The 17,180-nt window shown below is 46.0% G+C and overlaps 1 protein-coding gene across 1 annotated transcript in view; it reads left to right on the plus strand.

Annotated features, from left to right (window-relative positions):
• The window catches only part of IQGAP1 (IQ motif containing GTPase activating protein 1), a 488,190-nt gene that overhangs the window by 53,761 nt on the left and 417,249 nt on the right, over positions 1–17,180 (plus strand). The window contains exon 2 of the mRNA XM_078683320.1: positions 3,749–3,848. Coding sequence (XP_078539446.1) covers positions 3,749–3,848 — 100 coding nt within the window. The remainder of the gene's footprint in view (positions 1–3,748; positions 3,849–17,180) is intronic.

Genomic DNA, 17,180 nt, shown 5'->3' on the forward strand with positions numbered 1-17,180 from the left:
CCATATTAGGGCTCCTGTTCCTCAATGCCCTTTGAGGTCAAATGTAACGTCAAATGAGCAGTTTGTTTAGCTGCTGTGATAACATTTGAGTGTGAGATAGGAATGGGTTACAGATGTTAACAACATTAGTTATGGATGTATGGATATAGCTGGGCCGACTGGTTTGAGAGATCTAACGAGATCCTGAAATCCAGGTAGAGAAGAGACATCCCCTGGTCTCAGTCACTAGATTTTGTTATGGTAATGGAATCTGTAGTGATGCCTCCAAGAGAGCTGTAAGTGCAGCACTTATCAGGATTTCAAGAACAGCAGACCCTGGTGCCCTGGCTGCAAGGAAGATTAGCATTGCTTATACTAGAGGTTGTGAATTTGGCACACTTGTTAATTACTTCAAACTCTCATTCAAATCTTGAGGATGAGATACTTGCAATTTCAAATGGGCAATCTGCATATTATGTCTTTATACCTGACATCCTTGACATTATAGTCCCCCATACTTTTTGCCTGCACTCCTCTTGTGTTGCTGAATTCGATGTTGTTGGCTTTAGGACTCTAGCAGTGGTTAGCAGTGGTGATGTGCACAGTCCTTCAAATATGGTAAAATTGCCCTACACCTAATCAGCACATTTAATTTACTTGTAAGTCTTTAGTACATTGTACTAAATGTACCCAGGGCCTTTATTAGAAATTGCCACTCCCCTATAGTAGCCTTTTAAAACATGTCTCGAGACTGCTACTACAGCCTGTAGTGCAATTCGAATCTGCCATTTCGACCTGGCAAAATAAACTTTGGCCACTCCTCATCCTTCCCTTTAATACCTACTATGAGCCTTTAGTACCTACCTGAAAAGGTAGGAGCCTTTAGTACCTGAAAAGGTAGGTACTAAAGGCTCATCGTGAAGGGTGCATTGTATTTTAAAAGTAGGCTGTGTGTTTAAGTTTTACATGTCGTGGCAATGAAAACTCCTAATGTTTTCACTGTTGCAAGGGTTTTCTCTCCAGTTGACCAACACTGATTTACCTTATAACCTTTTAATAAGTGCTAACTTTAGATTAGGAAAAGATAAAGATATACTGTTTACCCTAAAAATAGTTGTCCTTTAAAAAAATTCTATTCAATGGTAACATTGGATTGTAGGTCACAATTCAGAAAATTCCTCTTTTATACAGTTGGCATTTTCTTGTCCGAAACATTGTTTGCCTTCTGCCAGTGTCTTGGGTCAATTGACTGGGAATGCCTCTGCTGTTGGGGTTTGTGTATTGCTTCCAGACGACAGTAACACAAAAGTGGGTTAGGTGTGGACAGGGTAGGTCTTCTTGCCAGGGTGACTGGAAAGAAGCTTTACCCAGCCTCACTTTCACTTCAGAGGGCTTTTACTCCTGCACTTGCAAAGGATTGTGAGGCCAGTCCTGACTGCCTGTATATCTTTTGTCATCCCTATACCATCCCCAGACAGTTTTGTGCTTGGGGTAAGGTGCCAGAAGTAGGGATAGGAGATGGAGTCCCCTGACACAAAGGCTGCCACCAGGTATAAATATTATATCTCCAAAGCCACTCGAGAACACTCCTGGTCCTGGAGAAGTTACTAAAGAAAGACTTCCCTGCTGCTTGAAGGACTGCTTTGCTGGTTGAGAAGGAAGACTAGACCTGCTTGCTTTAATCCCAGGCTAACTAGAGTGACTCCAAGTGTCATTTGACTGATGTCCTGTGTGAGCTACAGAGACACAACAAGCTTCAGAGGCTTCCCTGCAAATGCCCGGCTGACCTGCTGCAAATGTACCTGCCTGAGCCCGGCTGGCCTCTGCTGTAGTGAGACCCTGATCCAATGTGCCTTCCCAAGTCCTGGACCCTTAGCTGGCATTTAGGAGCAATTCTACTGAAGAGAAGGTGAAAATCCTGAAGAGTGGGCTTCTTCTGACTGTGAGCTGTCCCATTTGCGCCAAGACCCAACTGCCTGTAATGACCACCAATATGAAGCTCCAGTGAGATCTGCTCTTTGCATTGACATCGACTGCCAGTGACTACTGGCAATGAGAGAACCGCACTAGCACAATGACAGCCTACAGTGACCGCCAACGCGAAGCTATAGCAACAACCATCCACAATGCCCGATCGGCTCTCTACGCTACAGCGAAAACCATCCATGCCGCTCTACCTGCTCCTCGCGGCCCCTTTCACTCTTCGTGTCGGACTTGGAAGCTAACTCTGCAGTGGGACTAACCTGATCACTCCATCAGACCTACTTTCCATCGGGGTCAGCCTCAACTTGTGACTTTCCCCCAGTTTAGCGCAGACAGCTGATTGCGAGTGGTGCTTTGTATTTTAAGGTGCTATTTTTGCTAAAAGCTTTAAATTGAAAATCGCCAGTTCTCCTGGTTAAATGCTGGTCTTTCTGGTATTACTTTGTTTAAGATTTACTTTTTTTTTCTAAATAGGTTTTTTAATTTTTCCAGTGTTATATTGTCACTTTTACTAGCTGTGTCCTGTGTAAATACTTTACACATTACTTCTAAGTTAAGCCTGAGAGCTTTGTGCTAAACTGCCAGAGGGTTAAGCACAGGTTGGTTTTGTGACTTCTGTGGTTCACCCTGACAAGGATTGTGCCTTTTGCCCGAGTGTTCCTCCCCAATAGCAACCCAATTTCTTACATTTTGTTATTACTAGAGTATGGCTTGCCATCCCTAGGCATGAGTGAGTAACGCAACTAAGCTTTTTATTTCCCTGTGTAAGCTCATGTAGGCAGTGTCAAATGTCGAAAAGTAGTATTGAGTAAGCATGGGGCAGGATTATGATGGAAAGGAGAAGATTGTATTGCTTTGTCTGCCTGATTTGAAAGCGATCAAGAACAATCAATGCTTGAAATGTCTTTATTCATGGATGTTTGATTGAAGAGATAGTCCGTGATTATGTTAATTGATTTAATTCTTGCAACAATTTGTAAGTGGAAAGCATTATGTATTTTTAATGGTTTGTCAATTGGTTGAAAATATTGTGAGAATGCCCTTCTTTCAGGGTTTCTTTAATATGAATAAATGTAATGTTAATCTGCCAACTAACACTAAAATGGCCTGCCTGCCAGTACAGCACATATACATACATCCACGTGGTCCAACATGGTAAAGTTAATCTGGTACCCTAAATCGAATAAAATGTGTGCAAGCCAGAAAGCACTATAATTGCTTCCCATTAACATTGGGTTGACCAACAAGATTTTGCAAAATACACAGTTGCAACTATTGAAAGGCCACAAAATACTTCAGAATAGGTTTTTTGCATGTTGCAGTAGCCATCCACCCATTTTCATCAGATGTCCCTAGTTTTACCAAATACATCTTTCAGGTAAAGTACCCACTTGTTTCCTGTGCTAGCCATGCCCGTCTTCTGTCAGCATTGTAGATATAAAGAATATTATTTCAGTCCTTTTTAAAGGTGCCCTTCTGCTATAACATGCAACGGCCACTGGTGCATCATTGTATGGGTGCCTTGTCGAATTAATTTGAAATGCTGTGATTGGCAAGTCTTAGAAATTGCAAATCTGTGCTATAACGTGTTACATAAAAAACCAAGTTGTCAGTATTTTAGATGCACGATCATGGCCCTGTATGGAGAGACCATGAAAACATTTTAAATCACACATACTTACTGGGAGGTGACTCTCACTCACTGTATGCCAGGCTGCATCCAGCTATGATTGTGAATCTTGTGCAAGGCCTGGTATCTAACCAGACTACCGTTGACTCTTTGCAGCTGTCCTGGATAATGAAAGACTAACGGCGGAGGAGATGGACGAGAGAAGACGGCAGAATGTGGCCTATGAGTATCTCTGCCATTTGGAGGAAGCAAAGAGGTGAGCAGCAAACACAGTCCTATTGTGGTGGCGAAATTCAGTGTAGCTATGTGCCTTGTGTATTATGGGCATAGAGCAGAGAGCAATGCAAGCCTTGTGTGTCCACAAATAGAAGACAGGCCCTGGAGAGGTACGATTTCACCGCGGTCCAGCGTTCCTTGTACCCATTTTGCTGATGATGCGTTGAAATGTTGATTTAATTTTTAAGATAATCTTCAAATGCAATTATGAAACCTACTCTCGGGTATGGATAATATCTTAATCCTAGGATCAGTGGACATGGGTCAGTTGTGGCACCGTGATTAGTAATGCTAACAAATGCCTTTTCTAGCATATCAAACTCACATTTGGTGTTGATATTGTCCAGTTAAGGCCCTGTTTCTCAAGGTTTTCTTCTGCAAAGATTGTCTTGCGCTTGGAAATTCAAGAGTAAGTCTCCCCTACAGTTGTGGTAGGACAGCACTACTTACAAAAAAAGGTTTGTGAATCAGGTCACTAATGAGTATTGTGTTATTAGTTTCATGGCATCTCGAAGACGCCGCGATGTCAGTGATCACTGATAATATTTGGGGGGAAAAATTCAGTGCCACAATTTGTGATTTCAAGAATGAACTCATGTGCGATCAAATCAGTTGAGATTTTCCATACACACTTTATGAAACACAGAAGAAAAATAAGCATATAATTTTTTTTATCTTAATCCTTAGTGATGCCAGGTATTGCATACTTTCTCACGTTGTGTTTTCCTACAATTGCTTGTCCAGGGTGAAATAAAGCCTGTTTTCCCGTGTGAGGGCACCCTCCTAAAGTCAAGTTGATGGAATAACACTGGGCACGTGGGTCTTTTCCTGTGGTGTCAAAACCATGTGTGCACGAGTCTGCACGCCTAAAGTAGTGGTGGAGCATGAACACTCCTAGGGCTGTGATAGTAGTTACATACCCCTTAACTCTCTCCACGGAACAGGATTAGCACCCAAAAAAGATGACTTCAGCCAGGAGCAGTCACGTGTGTTCTCGGTTGCACTGGGAGTGTTTTATGGTCACATGGCTTTGATTTTCTTTTGGTGGATGAATAGCAACGCAGTGAGGGGTGCGTAGAGCTGCAGTGAAAGGGGTCTCTGTGTAAGACACTGAATACTACCAGTGTTACCGCAGCACCGGAAGTGTATATAGTGAGGGGGAAATGTTTCCTCTCATGGAAAAGGGAGTCTGTCTGAGAAGAGTGACTAGCCTGTTGTGGTTGTGATATTGCAGTCCTGCACCGTGGACTATTCGGTCATTTCTTCCTAGCAGGACCTGGCCTAGCACAGGAACATTGTTTGACCAAAGAACCGAACTGACTCTACTTAAGACGGGAGTGTGTTCATCTTTCATCAGATGGATGTACAATATTGTTCATGTAAATCGAATTGCAGCCTACATTTTTCTTCAAAAACCACACCTCATGTCATGTGTTAACATGTAAACAAGAATGGGAATTAATATGCACTCAGCTATGTTTATTTTTAATTTCGTAGCAGCTGAACATTTTTGCAACTGTGCTGTCAAAACAGTCCGTGTTTTCATGCTGGTGCTAGAAAGGTTCTGGCAGGATGTGACATCTTGTGCTAGATCTAGAGGAACAAAAAAGACCAAATATATAATAATGCAGTAGCTTTCAGGACCCGCCGTTCCCTTCAGGGGAAGACCTATTTTATAGCGAAAGCTATTGTACTATACTGTCTTGCCTATTTTGCGTCACTAATTAAAAAATATTAAAAAGGCATCGCAGTGCTTACTTGTGGATTAATTCGATAATTGTTCTGGAGGGATGTTAAGACACCTGATTTTAGACGTCTGCACTTCCTATAGTAGGATGCGTTGTCACAGGTTGATAAACAGTTGCACCGTGCTAGTGAACACTATATCTATATTCCTTACAGATGTATTCAGTCTTTGAGTACTTTTTGAAGTCCGAGCTTTTATTGGATGTAGAGTCGGCATTAGCTGCCTAGAGGAATGGTCATGAGGTCTTTTCTGACAAACATGAATGTATCTTTGACTCACTCATATTTAAACAGCTATTTATAATAAGCCCGTCAAGGACAGAACAAAATGGTATTGGGTTGAAGGGGTTGAAGGAAGAGATGTTTATCCCTAGAAGCCAGAGAGAACTAGTTACAATTTGGTCGCCTGACTGAGTCCGTAAAAGTAGAAGACCGCAATAGTTAGAAAGGCACTACTTTTTGAGAAAGCAAACAAGAACAGAGGGGCGCAGGCTAGTATCACCGGGTCGTGCAGAGGTCAAGCAGTGCATATATATTGTGATGTAGACTGATATAAAGGAATTCTTAGTCAAGAGCACTCAATGGAGCTAGTTTTGATGTGAAGCGTAAATAGGCGCTGGCAATAACGGAAGGCAACTGCCAGATGAATAAAAGGTTTCCAATAAAGATAACCAACCATCGCAGAAGTATGTAACGAAAGGGGGTGATGCGTTCTAACAATTCTGTAATCGGATATTTGAGGTCTCCCCTCCACCAGCGCATGTCGTAGTACTGAGTTCAACTCTGGCAGGCCGCATATCTCTCATGATTACATGTATCCAAGAAATGTAGGGATTGTGTTAAAAAAAAACTGCCCTTTTCTGCTCTTATTCTGTATAGTGTGAATAGGAGGACCTGATGCATCCCCTGAGATCGGGGACCCCATCAACCTTTGGAAATTACTACCACACTATCCACATTTGTGCCCTGCGACATAAGTCTCAACATTGCAGCGCTGATAGGCTGGTCGGGCTTGTGAACTCGACTGGTAGACAGGACCGCAGGGCGAGGTCTAATGCTCAGGGTGGCATTGTAGGATTTGTTTGGTTAGTACTTCTCCACCTTGTCATGTCACACAGGTAAAAAAAATCCCACCTGCTTAGATGGGCAAAACGTTTTTGTATGCAATACGGACCAACTACTTTAATGAAGTCAGTGAAACTGAGAGGGTGGGTGTTGTGCATACAAAGAAGAATGGTCGGGCTGAAGAGATGATTGACTTTGTACATAAGGCAACCATATTCTCAGAACTATTACAGGGAAGTCGTTGAGCATACAGGAAGGTGACTTGCAACATAAAGAGAGCAGCACATGAATAGTTCTTCAGGTATGATTGTGGGGATGAAAAAAAGGAGAAAGGGCAAGCTCACAGTTTGTGGTCGATAGTGCGTTCGATGGAGAGTACATGGGTGGAAAGGACAGGTACGATTGAAAATTGGGTTTCCCTCATTTTAGAAAACACAAATTGATTATTACCACGGGTCCATTGATAGAGTTGCACTATCAATAAACCAGTGTTTATTTACCTAAAAAAGAGTTTAGAGACCCCTTTTTATGTTCTTATAACAAAACATGCACACCATGCGGTTCTTTGACTCTGTAGCAGAGCAACCCTACTGGAAAGAAATCGAAATCAAAAAGATTTGGATGATATGCAGTCTTGCAGCAAAAGTGGAAAATATATTTATAACTTTATTTACAGGAATGGATTAGTGCAGAACGGGGACGATGGGTGAAGCTGATGAAATTTTCACGGTATCTTAGCAAAAGGTATTTTGACAGACAAGGGAAAAAAACTTGGTACAAAACGATGTAAATCAGAGAAGTAAGAAAAAAGGCATCTGGGACTTACATTGTAGTGAATCAAGACAAGCGTCACAACAGTACGACAAACAGGAGATGGTGACTAAAGAGGAAGGCCCAACCATGAATTTGGAAGGCAGTGAAGTGAAATGTGAGGAGGCGGATAGGAGAAAGAGTAAAGAAAAGCTTTAGAACGGGCAGAAGAAGAGTTGTGTGAAAAGAACAACCAACAAACCAACATTGCACGTTTGGCCAGAACGCGTAACATACAGCAGTAAACAATCCGGTGAATGTGACCTGTTGGAGCAGATTCTAAAGTTGGGTCATGGTAGGAAACCCCTGCAAATGAAGATGAAGTCGTAGTGACAACATCAGAGACGGGGGAAGTGACTCAGTCTCTGCAGCTGTTGATTTCCGCGCCTGGTTCTGCTCAAAAAATTGTTGCTAGGAAACAGTATCTTGTGGTCAACAAATTTGTAGTGTGCTTGGGGAACAAATTGGTAGTGTGTCATCGAGATATGGCTTCCTGTGAAACCTAGAGCTCCACTCTTCGATGACTGGCATTTGCCTTCTCCAGGAGCCCTCGATATGCAGACAGGCCTCTTGCATCAGTCACTTGACCATGAATTTGAAAGAGACTGTGTATCTCTTTCATTAATGGGATGCTTCAGAGTACAAGTACACCCTGTAGCAAGGGTAGATTTACTTTATATATACTTCAGATGGAGGCATAACCTTGTGCGACAAAGATATGTAGATGTCTGTGCCAAGAGAAGTGATTATCCATTTAAATGTATCTCCTGCTGCAACAAGATACATATTTGGAGGCAGGCGCGCAACACCCATTGAACTCACCGGGCTTCAGCCCCCCCGTCGTGTGTGGCAGCCCGGGATGAGACAGATCCCGGGCACACACACAGCCGCACCTGAATGTTGCACAGGTCTTTAAAAGACCATTTGAATAATAATTAGGCCTTGCAGTTGTTTCACCCCTTCTAAGAGCCCCTGCAGCTCCACTCTGCCTACTGATTAAAGGTTCAGCCCCCCCCCCCCCAGCCGCACCTGAATGTTTCACAGGTCTTTAAAAGACCATTTGAATAATAATTAGGCCTTGCAGTTGTTTCACCCCTTCTAAGAGCCCCTGCAGCTCCACTCTGCCTACTGATTAAAGGTTCAGCCCCCCCCCGAAATTTTTTCTTACCCCCCATCCCCGGTCCCCCACCCCCCACGAAATTTGACTCTAGTTGCGCCTCTGTTCGGAGGCTATCTCGATGTTGTAGGATTACCATATTGACAATATACATTTTCATGGTCATTGTATTTGTTGGTGGACTGCAGGATTATTTATTTATTTGAGGGTTAAACACAGACATTGGCTTTTGGTTCAAGAAGTGAGCAGGAATGAGATGAAAGCAAGCAAACAAGTTATGCCTGCTTGGAAGCCACTGAGGTTTATTGATACACGCACACACAACTTCAGGAACTCCATATGCCTTGACATTTCACTGTACTCCTTGTAGTTTTTCATCAGCGCTCCTCCTTCTAGGTGTGGTATCTCAGTGGCGCGACTAATTTTGGGTGTCAGACTAACCTGCGCTTTCAAATTCTCTCTTTTCAGTAGTAGAAATGAGTAAAATGTCAAGGAGTGTGTGGCCATGAAGCTGTGCCTGTGGATAAGACTGTGTTTGTGCCCTATGTACAAGGGACTAGAAAGCAGTTCCCATTAATCTTTGTTCCAGATATACTTCAATAAGTTCAGAGATACTCATCTGAAACCTTCATGTTACATTTATGCTCTACACTGAATTTGTTTGACAATATTTTTTTCTAATCACATTTTAATGAAGTGCATCACATGACTCGGATAGCGGTTTCCCTCCCCCTGTAAAAAATTTTAAACGTTCATCCCCATATTCCTTATTTATTTCTATTGTATCCTAATTTTTGGATTATTGTAGCAGTGTTTCGAACATAAGAGGATGTTACTGGAGGCATTATTGAAGACTGGGGGACAAATAGAACTCATGGTGGTAGGATGATGGGTGTTAAGTAAAGAAATGAGTAACACAGAGAGGTCAAAATGGAGCAATGGCTGTCAGGTAAATCCTTCAGTGTCTAATTAAAAGCTCTGGGACCATTATCACCAGCTATATCATTTCCTTCCCCTGATTTTGGTGTCCCAAAAGTAGTTTGCATTTTTTCATATGAGCACTGACGAGAATCGACCTCTCCCATGAGATGGCAGCTAATGGTTGTTATTCTGCATTGCTAGCCTTTTGCCTGAAAAGATATTTTGGGTTCTTGTACTTTGCCTTATATGTCTGTTTTTTTTTAAAATTTAGATGGTGCCAATACTGTATCCAAAACCCAGTTATTTACTGCTCTGTAATAAGGCAGGGGGTGATGGGAGATATATGACCACCATCCATCTTTCTGTTTCCTCCTTCTAGTCTGTGGAGAAAAGGAGGAGCCAGTTTATCACTGCCCATCCTTTAAAGCAGTGAGTGCTAGGACGGTCGATGAACCACCCCTACCCTTCACCATAGACCCAAAGGAGGAAATGGAATGATGCGCGATGGTCGGTATATCTCGCATCATCCCCAGCCTCTCCTGCATCTCCACAAACATGATGTAAGTGGATAAATGCGGGTGGCTCCCTGACGTGGTATTTGCCTTGCGGGTCACTGTTCAGTGTAGTTCCATATTTCTCTCATAATCCGCAACCGCAGCATATTTGCAAATACTGCTACGAAACCTCACCTTCAATCAATTCTGCTTCACTTGATGGGACTTAAAGTGCAAAAGACAGGTACATAGAAACACTTTTCTTCACTCTGCACTTCCAATCAATCAATCCATCATGCCATTTGTATAGCGCACTACTCACCCGGGAGGGTCTCAAGGCGCTTGGGGGTAGGGGTATGCTACTGCTCGAACAGCCAGGTCTTGAGTTGTTTCCTGAAGGCGAGATGGTCCTGGGTCAGCCGAAGGTGGATGGGGAGGGAGTTCCAAGTCTTGGCAGCCAGGTAAGAGAAGGATCTTCCTCCGGCGGTGGCTCTTCGGATGCGTGGTACGGCTGCGAGGGCGAGGCTGGTGGACCGTAGCTGGCGGGTGGGCGTGCAGAAGGTCAGGCGGTCGTTGAGGTACTTGGGGCCCAGGTCATGGAGAGACTTGTGTGCGTGGGTGAGGAGCCGGAACGTGATCCTCTTGTCGACGGGGAGCCAGTGCAGGTTCCTCAGGTGGCTGGAGATGTGGCTGCGTCGGGGGACATCCAGGATGAGTCGGGCGGAGGCGTTCTGGATGCGCTGGAGTCTTTTCTGTAGCTTGGCTGTGGTTCCGGCGTAGAGGGCGTTTCCGTAGTCCAGTCGGCTGGTGACGAGTGCCTGGGTGACAGTCTTCCTGGTCTCGGTCGGGATCCAGCGGAAGATCTTGCGAAGCATACGCAGGGTGTTGAAGCACGATGAGGAGACGGCGTTGACTTGTCTGGTCATCGAGAGAGAGGGGTCCAGGATGAAGCCCAAGTTGCGTGCGTGGTCGGTTGGCTTGGGTGCGGTGCCCAGGGCTGGGGGCCACCAGGAGTCGTCCCAGGCGGAGGGCGAAGATCCCAGAATGAGGACTTCCGTCTTGTCCGAGTTCAGTTTCAGGCGGCTGTCCTTCATCCACTCGGCGACGTCTTTCATCCCTTCATGTAGGCAGGTTCTGGCGGTGTCGGGGTCTCTGGTGAGGGAGAGGATCAGCTGGGTGTCGTCGGCGTAAGAGATGATGTTGAGGTTGTGCTGGCGTGCAATGGCTGCGAGATGTTTCATGTAGATGTTGAAGAGGGTGGGGCTGAGTGAAGATCCTTGCGGGACGCCGCAGATGACTTCGGTGGCCTCGGAGAGAAACGGGGGGAGGCGGACTCTTTGTGTTCTTCCGGCGAGGAACGAGATGATCCACTCCAGTGCCTTCTCTTGGATACCGATGTTGCTGAGGCGCTGGACTAGGGTGCGGTGGCAGACCGTGTCGAACGCAGCGGAGAGGTCCAGGAGGATGACTGTTCCCCCTTGTCGAGCAGGGTCTGGATGTCGTCGGTGGCTGCGATGAGGGCGGTCTCGGTGCTGTGGTTGGCTCTGAAGCCTGACTGCGAGGGTTCGAGGGATCCGTTCGTCTCGAGGAAGGCAGTCAGCTGTCTGTTGACGATCTTCTCGATGACTTTAGCAGGAAAAGGGAGGAGCGAAACGGGGCGGAAGTTTTTGAGATCGGTGGGGTCCGCTCTAGGTTTCTTCAGGAGGGCGCTGATCTCGGCGTGCTTCCAGCTCTCCGGGAAGGTGGCGGTGTTGAAGGAGGCATTGATGATGTACCGGAGTTGGAGTGCGATGGTGGAGTCGGCCTTGTTGAAGACGTGGTGTGGGCAGGGGTTGGTCGGTGATCCGGAGTGGATGGTGTTCATCGTGCGGGCTGTGTCTTCGGTGGTCACCGTGGTCCAGGTGCGAAGGGTGGCGGTGGGGGGCGTTGGTTCGATGGTTGGGTGTGTGGGTGGGGCGCCGAAGCTGTTGTGGATGTCGGCGATCTTGCGGTGGAAGAACGAGGCGAGGGAGTCGCAGAGGTCTTGTGACGGAGTGATGTCGTTGGTGCCGGTGCTGGGGTTGGAGAACTCCTTGACGATAGTGAAGAGCTCTTTGCTGTCGTGGGCGTTGTTGTCCAGTCGTTCCTTCAGGGATTTCTTCTTGGTGGTGCGGATGAGCTGGTGGTGCTTGCGGGTAGCGTGTTTGAGGGCGGTCAGGTTGTCGGTGGTCCGGTCGAGGAGCCATGCTTTCTCGAGGGTGCCGCAGGTCTTCTTGGAGTCCTTGAGGTCGTCGGTGAACCAGGATGCCTTCTTGCTTCTGGGTCTGCTGGGAGGGTTCTTTAGTGGCGCGAGGTCGTCGGCGCAGGCGGTCAGCCACTGTGTGAAGTTGCGGGCTGCTTCGTTGGGGTCCGTTGTGTTGGCGGGTGGGCTCTGGCTGAGGGAGGTGGTGAGCTGGTCTGCGGTGATCTTGCTCCAATTCCTGTGAGGTACCTGTTGCGGGTGGTGGTGGGTCGTGGATCTTTTGAAGCTGAAGTGGACGCAGCTGTGGTCGGTCCAGTGGAGTCCGGTGGCGTGGCTGAAGGTGATGTACTTGCTGGAAGAGAAGACGGGATCAAGCGTGTGGCCGGCGTAGTGGGTGGGGGTGTTGACCAGTTGCTTGAGTCCGAGGTTGGCGAGGTTTTCCAGCAGGGCGGTGGTGTTGCGGTCCTTGTTGATCTCCAGGTGGAAGTTGAGGTCCCCGAGGAGGATGTAGTCGGTGGAGGGGAGGGCGTGCGGGCTGATGATGTCTGTGATGTCTTCGCTGAATTGTGTGCGTGGTCCCGGGGGTCTGTAGACGAGGGTGCCTCTGAGGGTCGTCTTAGGGTCGGTGTGAATCTGGAAGTGGAGATGTTCGGCTGCGGCGAAGGAGTCGTTGGCGTCGGTCGTGATGCGGATGGTGTTCCTGTGGACGATGGCGATGCCACCTCCGGTCTGGTTGATGCGGTCCCTCCTGATGGTCTTGTACCCGTCCGGGATGGCGATGGCGATGTCGGGTGCAAAGGAGGCGTTCATCCAGGTTTCCGTGAGGAAGGCGACGTCCGGTGATGTAGCGTCGAGGAGGTTCCAGAGTTCCACGGCGTGTCTGTGGACGGAGCGGGTGTTGATCAGGATGCACTTGAGGTGGTTGCTGCTGGTGTTTGTCTTGGCGGGTGCGGGGCAGGTTCGGAGGCAGGTGAACTTGCAGGTGCAGCAGGTGAAGGGTCCGTGGGTGTGTCTCGGGGTGGCTCGGCAGCAGGCGTGGGTCCGGCCGGCATTGAGTGCGTTGAGAGTGGCGGCGTCGTAGGTCAGTCGGGTCGTATTGCCTCGGCGGGGAGGGCCAGGGGTCCTGGCGCTGGGCGCGGGCCAGGCGCGGACGGGCTTACCTTTGGCGCACCTTCGGCGCTCAATCGGCGCTCCCGCTGCGCGCGTCCGCTGCGCGGTCGCTCTGGGGGCGTCATAAGTAAGGAGCTGGGAGGGAGGAGCAGCTGGGTGGCGGGAGCGGGGCGGCGAATGGAATCACAGGGGGGCGGGGCCGCAGGGAGGCAGCGGCGGGAAATTCCAAGAAGCAGCGGGCAGCGGGAAATTCCCAGGAGCAGCGGGAAATTCCCAGGAGCAGCGGGCAGCGAGCGAAGGAATCTGCAGGCAAGAGGCGGCAAAGGCAGGCAGGCGCGGCAGCAGTGAGTGGGGTGACCAAGCCCTGTGGAGGGCTGAGCGGTCACACTCTGTGGCCCCCTACGGTCCCCTTACACCATACACCATTCTGAATAAATATGTATTTTTAGTAGGTTAATTTTTATGTGAAATTGAATAAAATGCCAAATTCTAGCTGATGGATAAATAAAAAAAATAATTAAGGTTTCAAAAGGCAACAAAGCGATCTTAAATAAGCTTTTCCTTTAGGGACAGAACTACTGGCCTGCCAAGGAAGGGAATTCATTTAACAATTAAAAGCAATCTATTTTGTAAACATGTTATGTGAAAAGTAACTTCAGCCACTACGTGTCGACGAAAACTCACAGAAACTGCAAGTCCCAGAATATGTTTCGCTCTGGATTAAAAATCCAGACAGATTTTGGCACTTTTGTGACATGGAAGTAACTACCGGCTCTACACTGTTCAAGCTCTATTTTGGAGAATTGGAGATAACTTTTTTGCCCCTAAAATCCGATATCCATCGGGATACAGCTTTCTTGCTGCCGTCTGACAAACATCTGGTGGAGGCATGGTTGCATGAAAAACTACTTTAAGCAATAAGAGAGGGATTTTGCAAGGCTTCTCCTTCTGTGGGTTTCCGGCTGAATAGTTTGAGGGTGACTCACCGCGGCATGATGGCAATGGTATATGTGCTCTTTAGGACTGAAAAAAGTCAACTCGTTCGTTTTTTTCTCGGTTGAAGACGTTAGGGAGGGCTCGAAAAATGTGCGTGATGGAAGCCAAATGCCCAAATTCCTTATGTTGCTAACTTTGCTACTTGATGTCATTGTTTATAAATGTTGGAAACGTACATAGGGCTGCAAAGTCCTCTGCAAAAAAAAGAAAGAAAACCGTATTATTGTAACTTACTGTAACAGAAATTCTAGGGCCCCTGCTTGCCCTTCAGGTCAGGAAAGTAAGAATGGATGCTGGGTGTACTTGGGTAACTGGGAGTGCCTGAAAGCATGCTTCCATTGGAATGTATGTCTTGTGCCAATAATAAGTAATAGGAGACGATTACAACATGGCGAAGTGTTTCGTGCTGTAAATAGGGTGACCACTCCCCTCCAGATCATAATAAATACTCTTTCCAGTCTTGGGATTTCATCTGCTAACCTAGTGCATTCTGGGTACTGTAGTCTTCTTTTGCGTCCATTAAAATAATCAATCTAGCATACCTGAAAGACCATGATTTGTAGGCGACGGTTTAAGGTTCGGGACCCTGAACGTAATGACCTGGAGGAAAGTGATCATTCTGGCTGTGAAAGTTCTGATGAAGCGGGATTATTTGATATTGAACTCTTTGAAAAACAAATTGATTCAGCTAAGTGTTAAATGAAGGACTCGTGTTACAGACTCAACAGAGGCAAGTAGCGCACTGGAGATAGTATGGAGGAAGCTCAGGAGGATTTGTTTGGAGATAAAGAATTTTCTTTGACGGTTCTAGTAATTTGCGAGTGATATGGAAATTGTGCAAATGAAATGAAAGTAATATGCAAGGAAGCAGTGGAGTTGATAATGGCTTTGGAGAGAAAGCACAGTATTGTGAATTTGTGTATAAATTACTAGGTCTGCTGTTTGCCACATCAAAGCAGTACTGCCAGTTTGCTTTGTTTGTCTTCACTTTGATTTTTTTTATCAAAAAGCCCTCTTTTCTTAAAATGACAATCTGGTCGTTGAAGCCTAAACTTTTTATCAAAAAGATGATGTATGAGAATGCTCAATGACACGAGGGCGAGACCTGTAGTTGAGTAATTCGATGTCGAAGCTCAGCCTCCATGAAGCTAGATTCCAATCGTGTGGCTGAGGTTTTGGTAGGAGATTCCTCCATACATAATGCTCTACCTATGGCCAATCCATTTGCTTTAACCTCCGGCTTGAAGAAGGATTTTCTGGGAGTCTGCTGAGAGTTGAAAATTCATTTTTTTACCATTGCTTATGACCTACCAATCTGGCACTACTTGTGCAGAAAAGATGAGGTTGCCTCTGAGAGAAGTGTCATTCCAGCAGATTACAGTCTGTAGTGCGCTCACAATCAAGCAACTTCTTTTCTAGTTCTGTTTTGGCCCATGAACAGATCCCTGTGATTTACATCCAACCTCTGACTTCTGTCAAAGCTTAACTGTCTGTGAACCCTCTTGAAACCATTCCTGGCTAAATTTAAAGGCCGCCTAACAGATCAACCACACGACTTCCCCATATCCCCTACTGTGGGATCTGCACCCAACACTCTTCGACATTGTGATCTTGAATGCTCGATGCACAGGTCTAGGAAGATCATTTTCCCAGCGCATCTTAGTTGCATCTGTGTCCCTAGTCCACATCAGTTGTGAAGCAGGATGAGCGCCTCCATAGAACGGTTTCTCTAAGATGCTCAACCAGAGTCGTAGAGCATCCCTTGTTTGGTGAAGGAGGAATATGCGAGTAAGGAAACGTTGATAGGTTGGATGGCAAGCAATCACTTGGAAGTAAGATATTACAGAAGAGGTTAAATAGAACTGAAAGGTTGTGAATTCAAAGTGAGATGTGTTAAAAATGTTAAAGTGGGAGGGTATGTAGTATTTTGGATCTGGATTTCAAAGGTTAGAATACAAAAGACAAAAAATTACTGACACGGTTGTCATCCACGGAGGAAATATGTGGGATAACGATAGAAAAAATTGAAGTGTGTCTAGCCACAGTGGAAGATCGAAAATAATATGTGCACTAATGCGGAATAGTTCAGCTGTAAAGAGGCAAACACTATTTACTTGTTGGGGAAATAACAGCGAACACATTTTCTGAACTCTGCATGTCCCACAATAGAAAGTCCCATACTCATCCACTCATATCTTTATTTCCATTGTAACTTTTGCCAATTTTTACAACTTCGACGGCTGAAGGTTAACACTTGGCAGCTTCCGACTGCTCCCATCTTCCTGTTCTCTGATACATTTCAGTGGGATGAGATGCACATCACTTTGTTACTTTATATGGCCCACAAATGCCAGGGTATAAACCCTCAGATGAACACGTCTAGGTTTAAGTTGCTTTCAGAAGTCCTCTCTGTTTGTTCCATTTTAGATTTCCATAATCGCTACGGTCACTGTTTGTTCTTGGTATTTTTTTGAGTGTAGCTTTAATTTTAAAGGACCTACGACGAAAAAAAGTACTAGAAAACGAACATATTCTGCAAACTTCTTAAGGCCTACTCCGTATGCTCTGTACATTAAACCTACTGATGCCATATAAAATTCCAATACGTCTACAAATAAGGATTGAATGAGTTAATCATCCCTGAGATGGGGCACCTTAGATGTCTAGAGATTTATTGTGTCTAATGCAGTGATTTGTTTGGGATTGCATAGTGCATCAGCGGGGACCTACTTTATTATGTTAGCAATTCAGACGACCAGAGAGCAATCTCTGTTCACAGGATAATATGTACCCACTATTGTCGTCCGTGTTTGCCCCGGCTGCTGGTCCCCT

This window comes from Lissotriton helveticus, chromosome 3_1 (assembly GCF_964261635.1).
Source record: "Lissotriton helveticus chromosome 3_1, aLisHel1.1, whole genome shotgun sequence".
Lineage (NCBI taxonomy): Eukaryota > Metazoa > Chordata > Amphibia > Caudata > Salamandridae > Lissotriton > Lissotriton helveticus.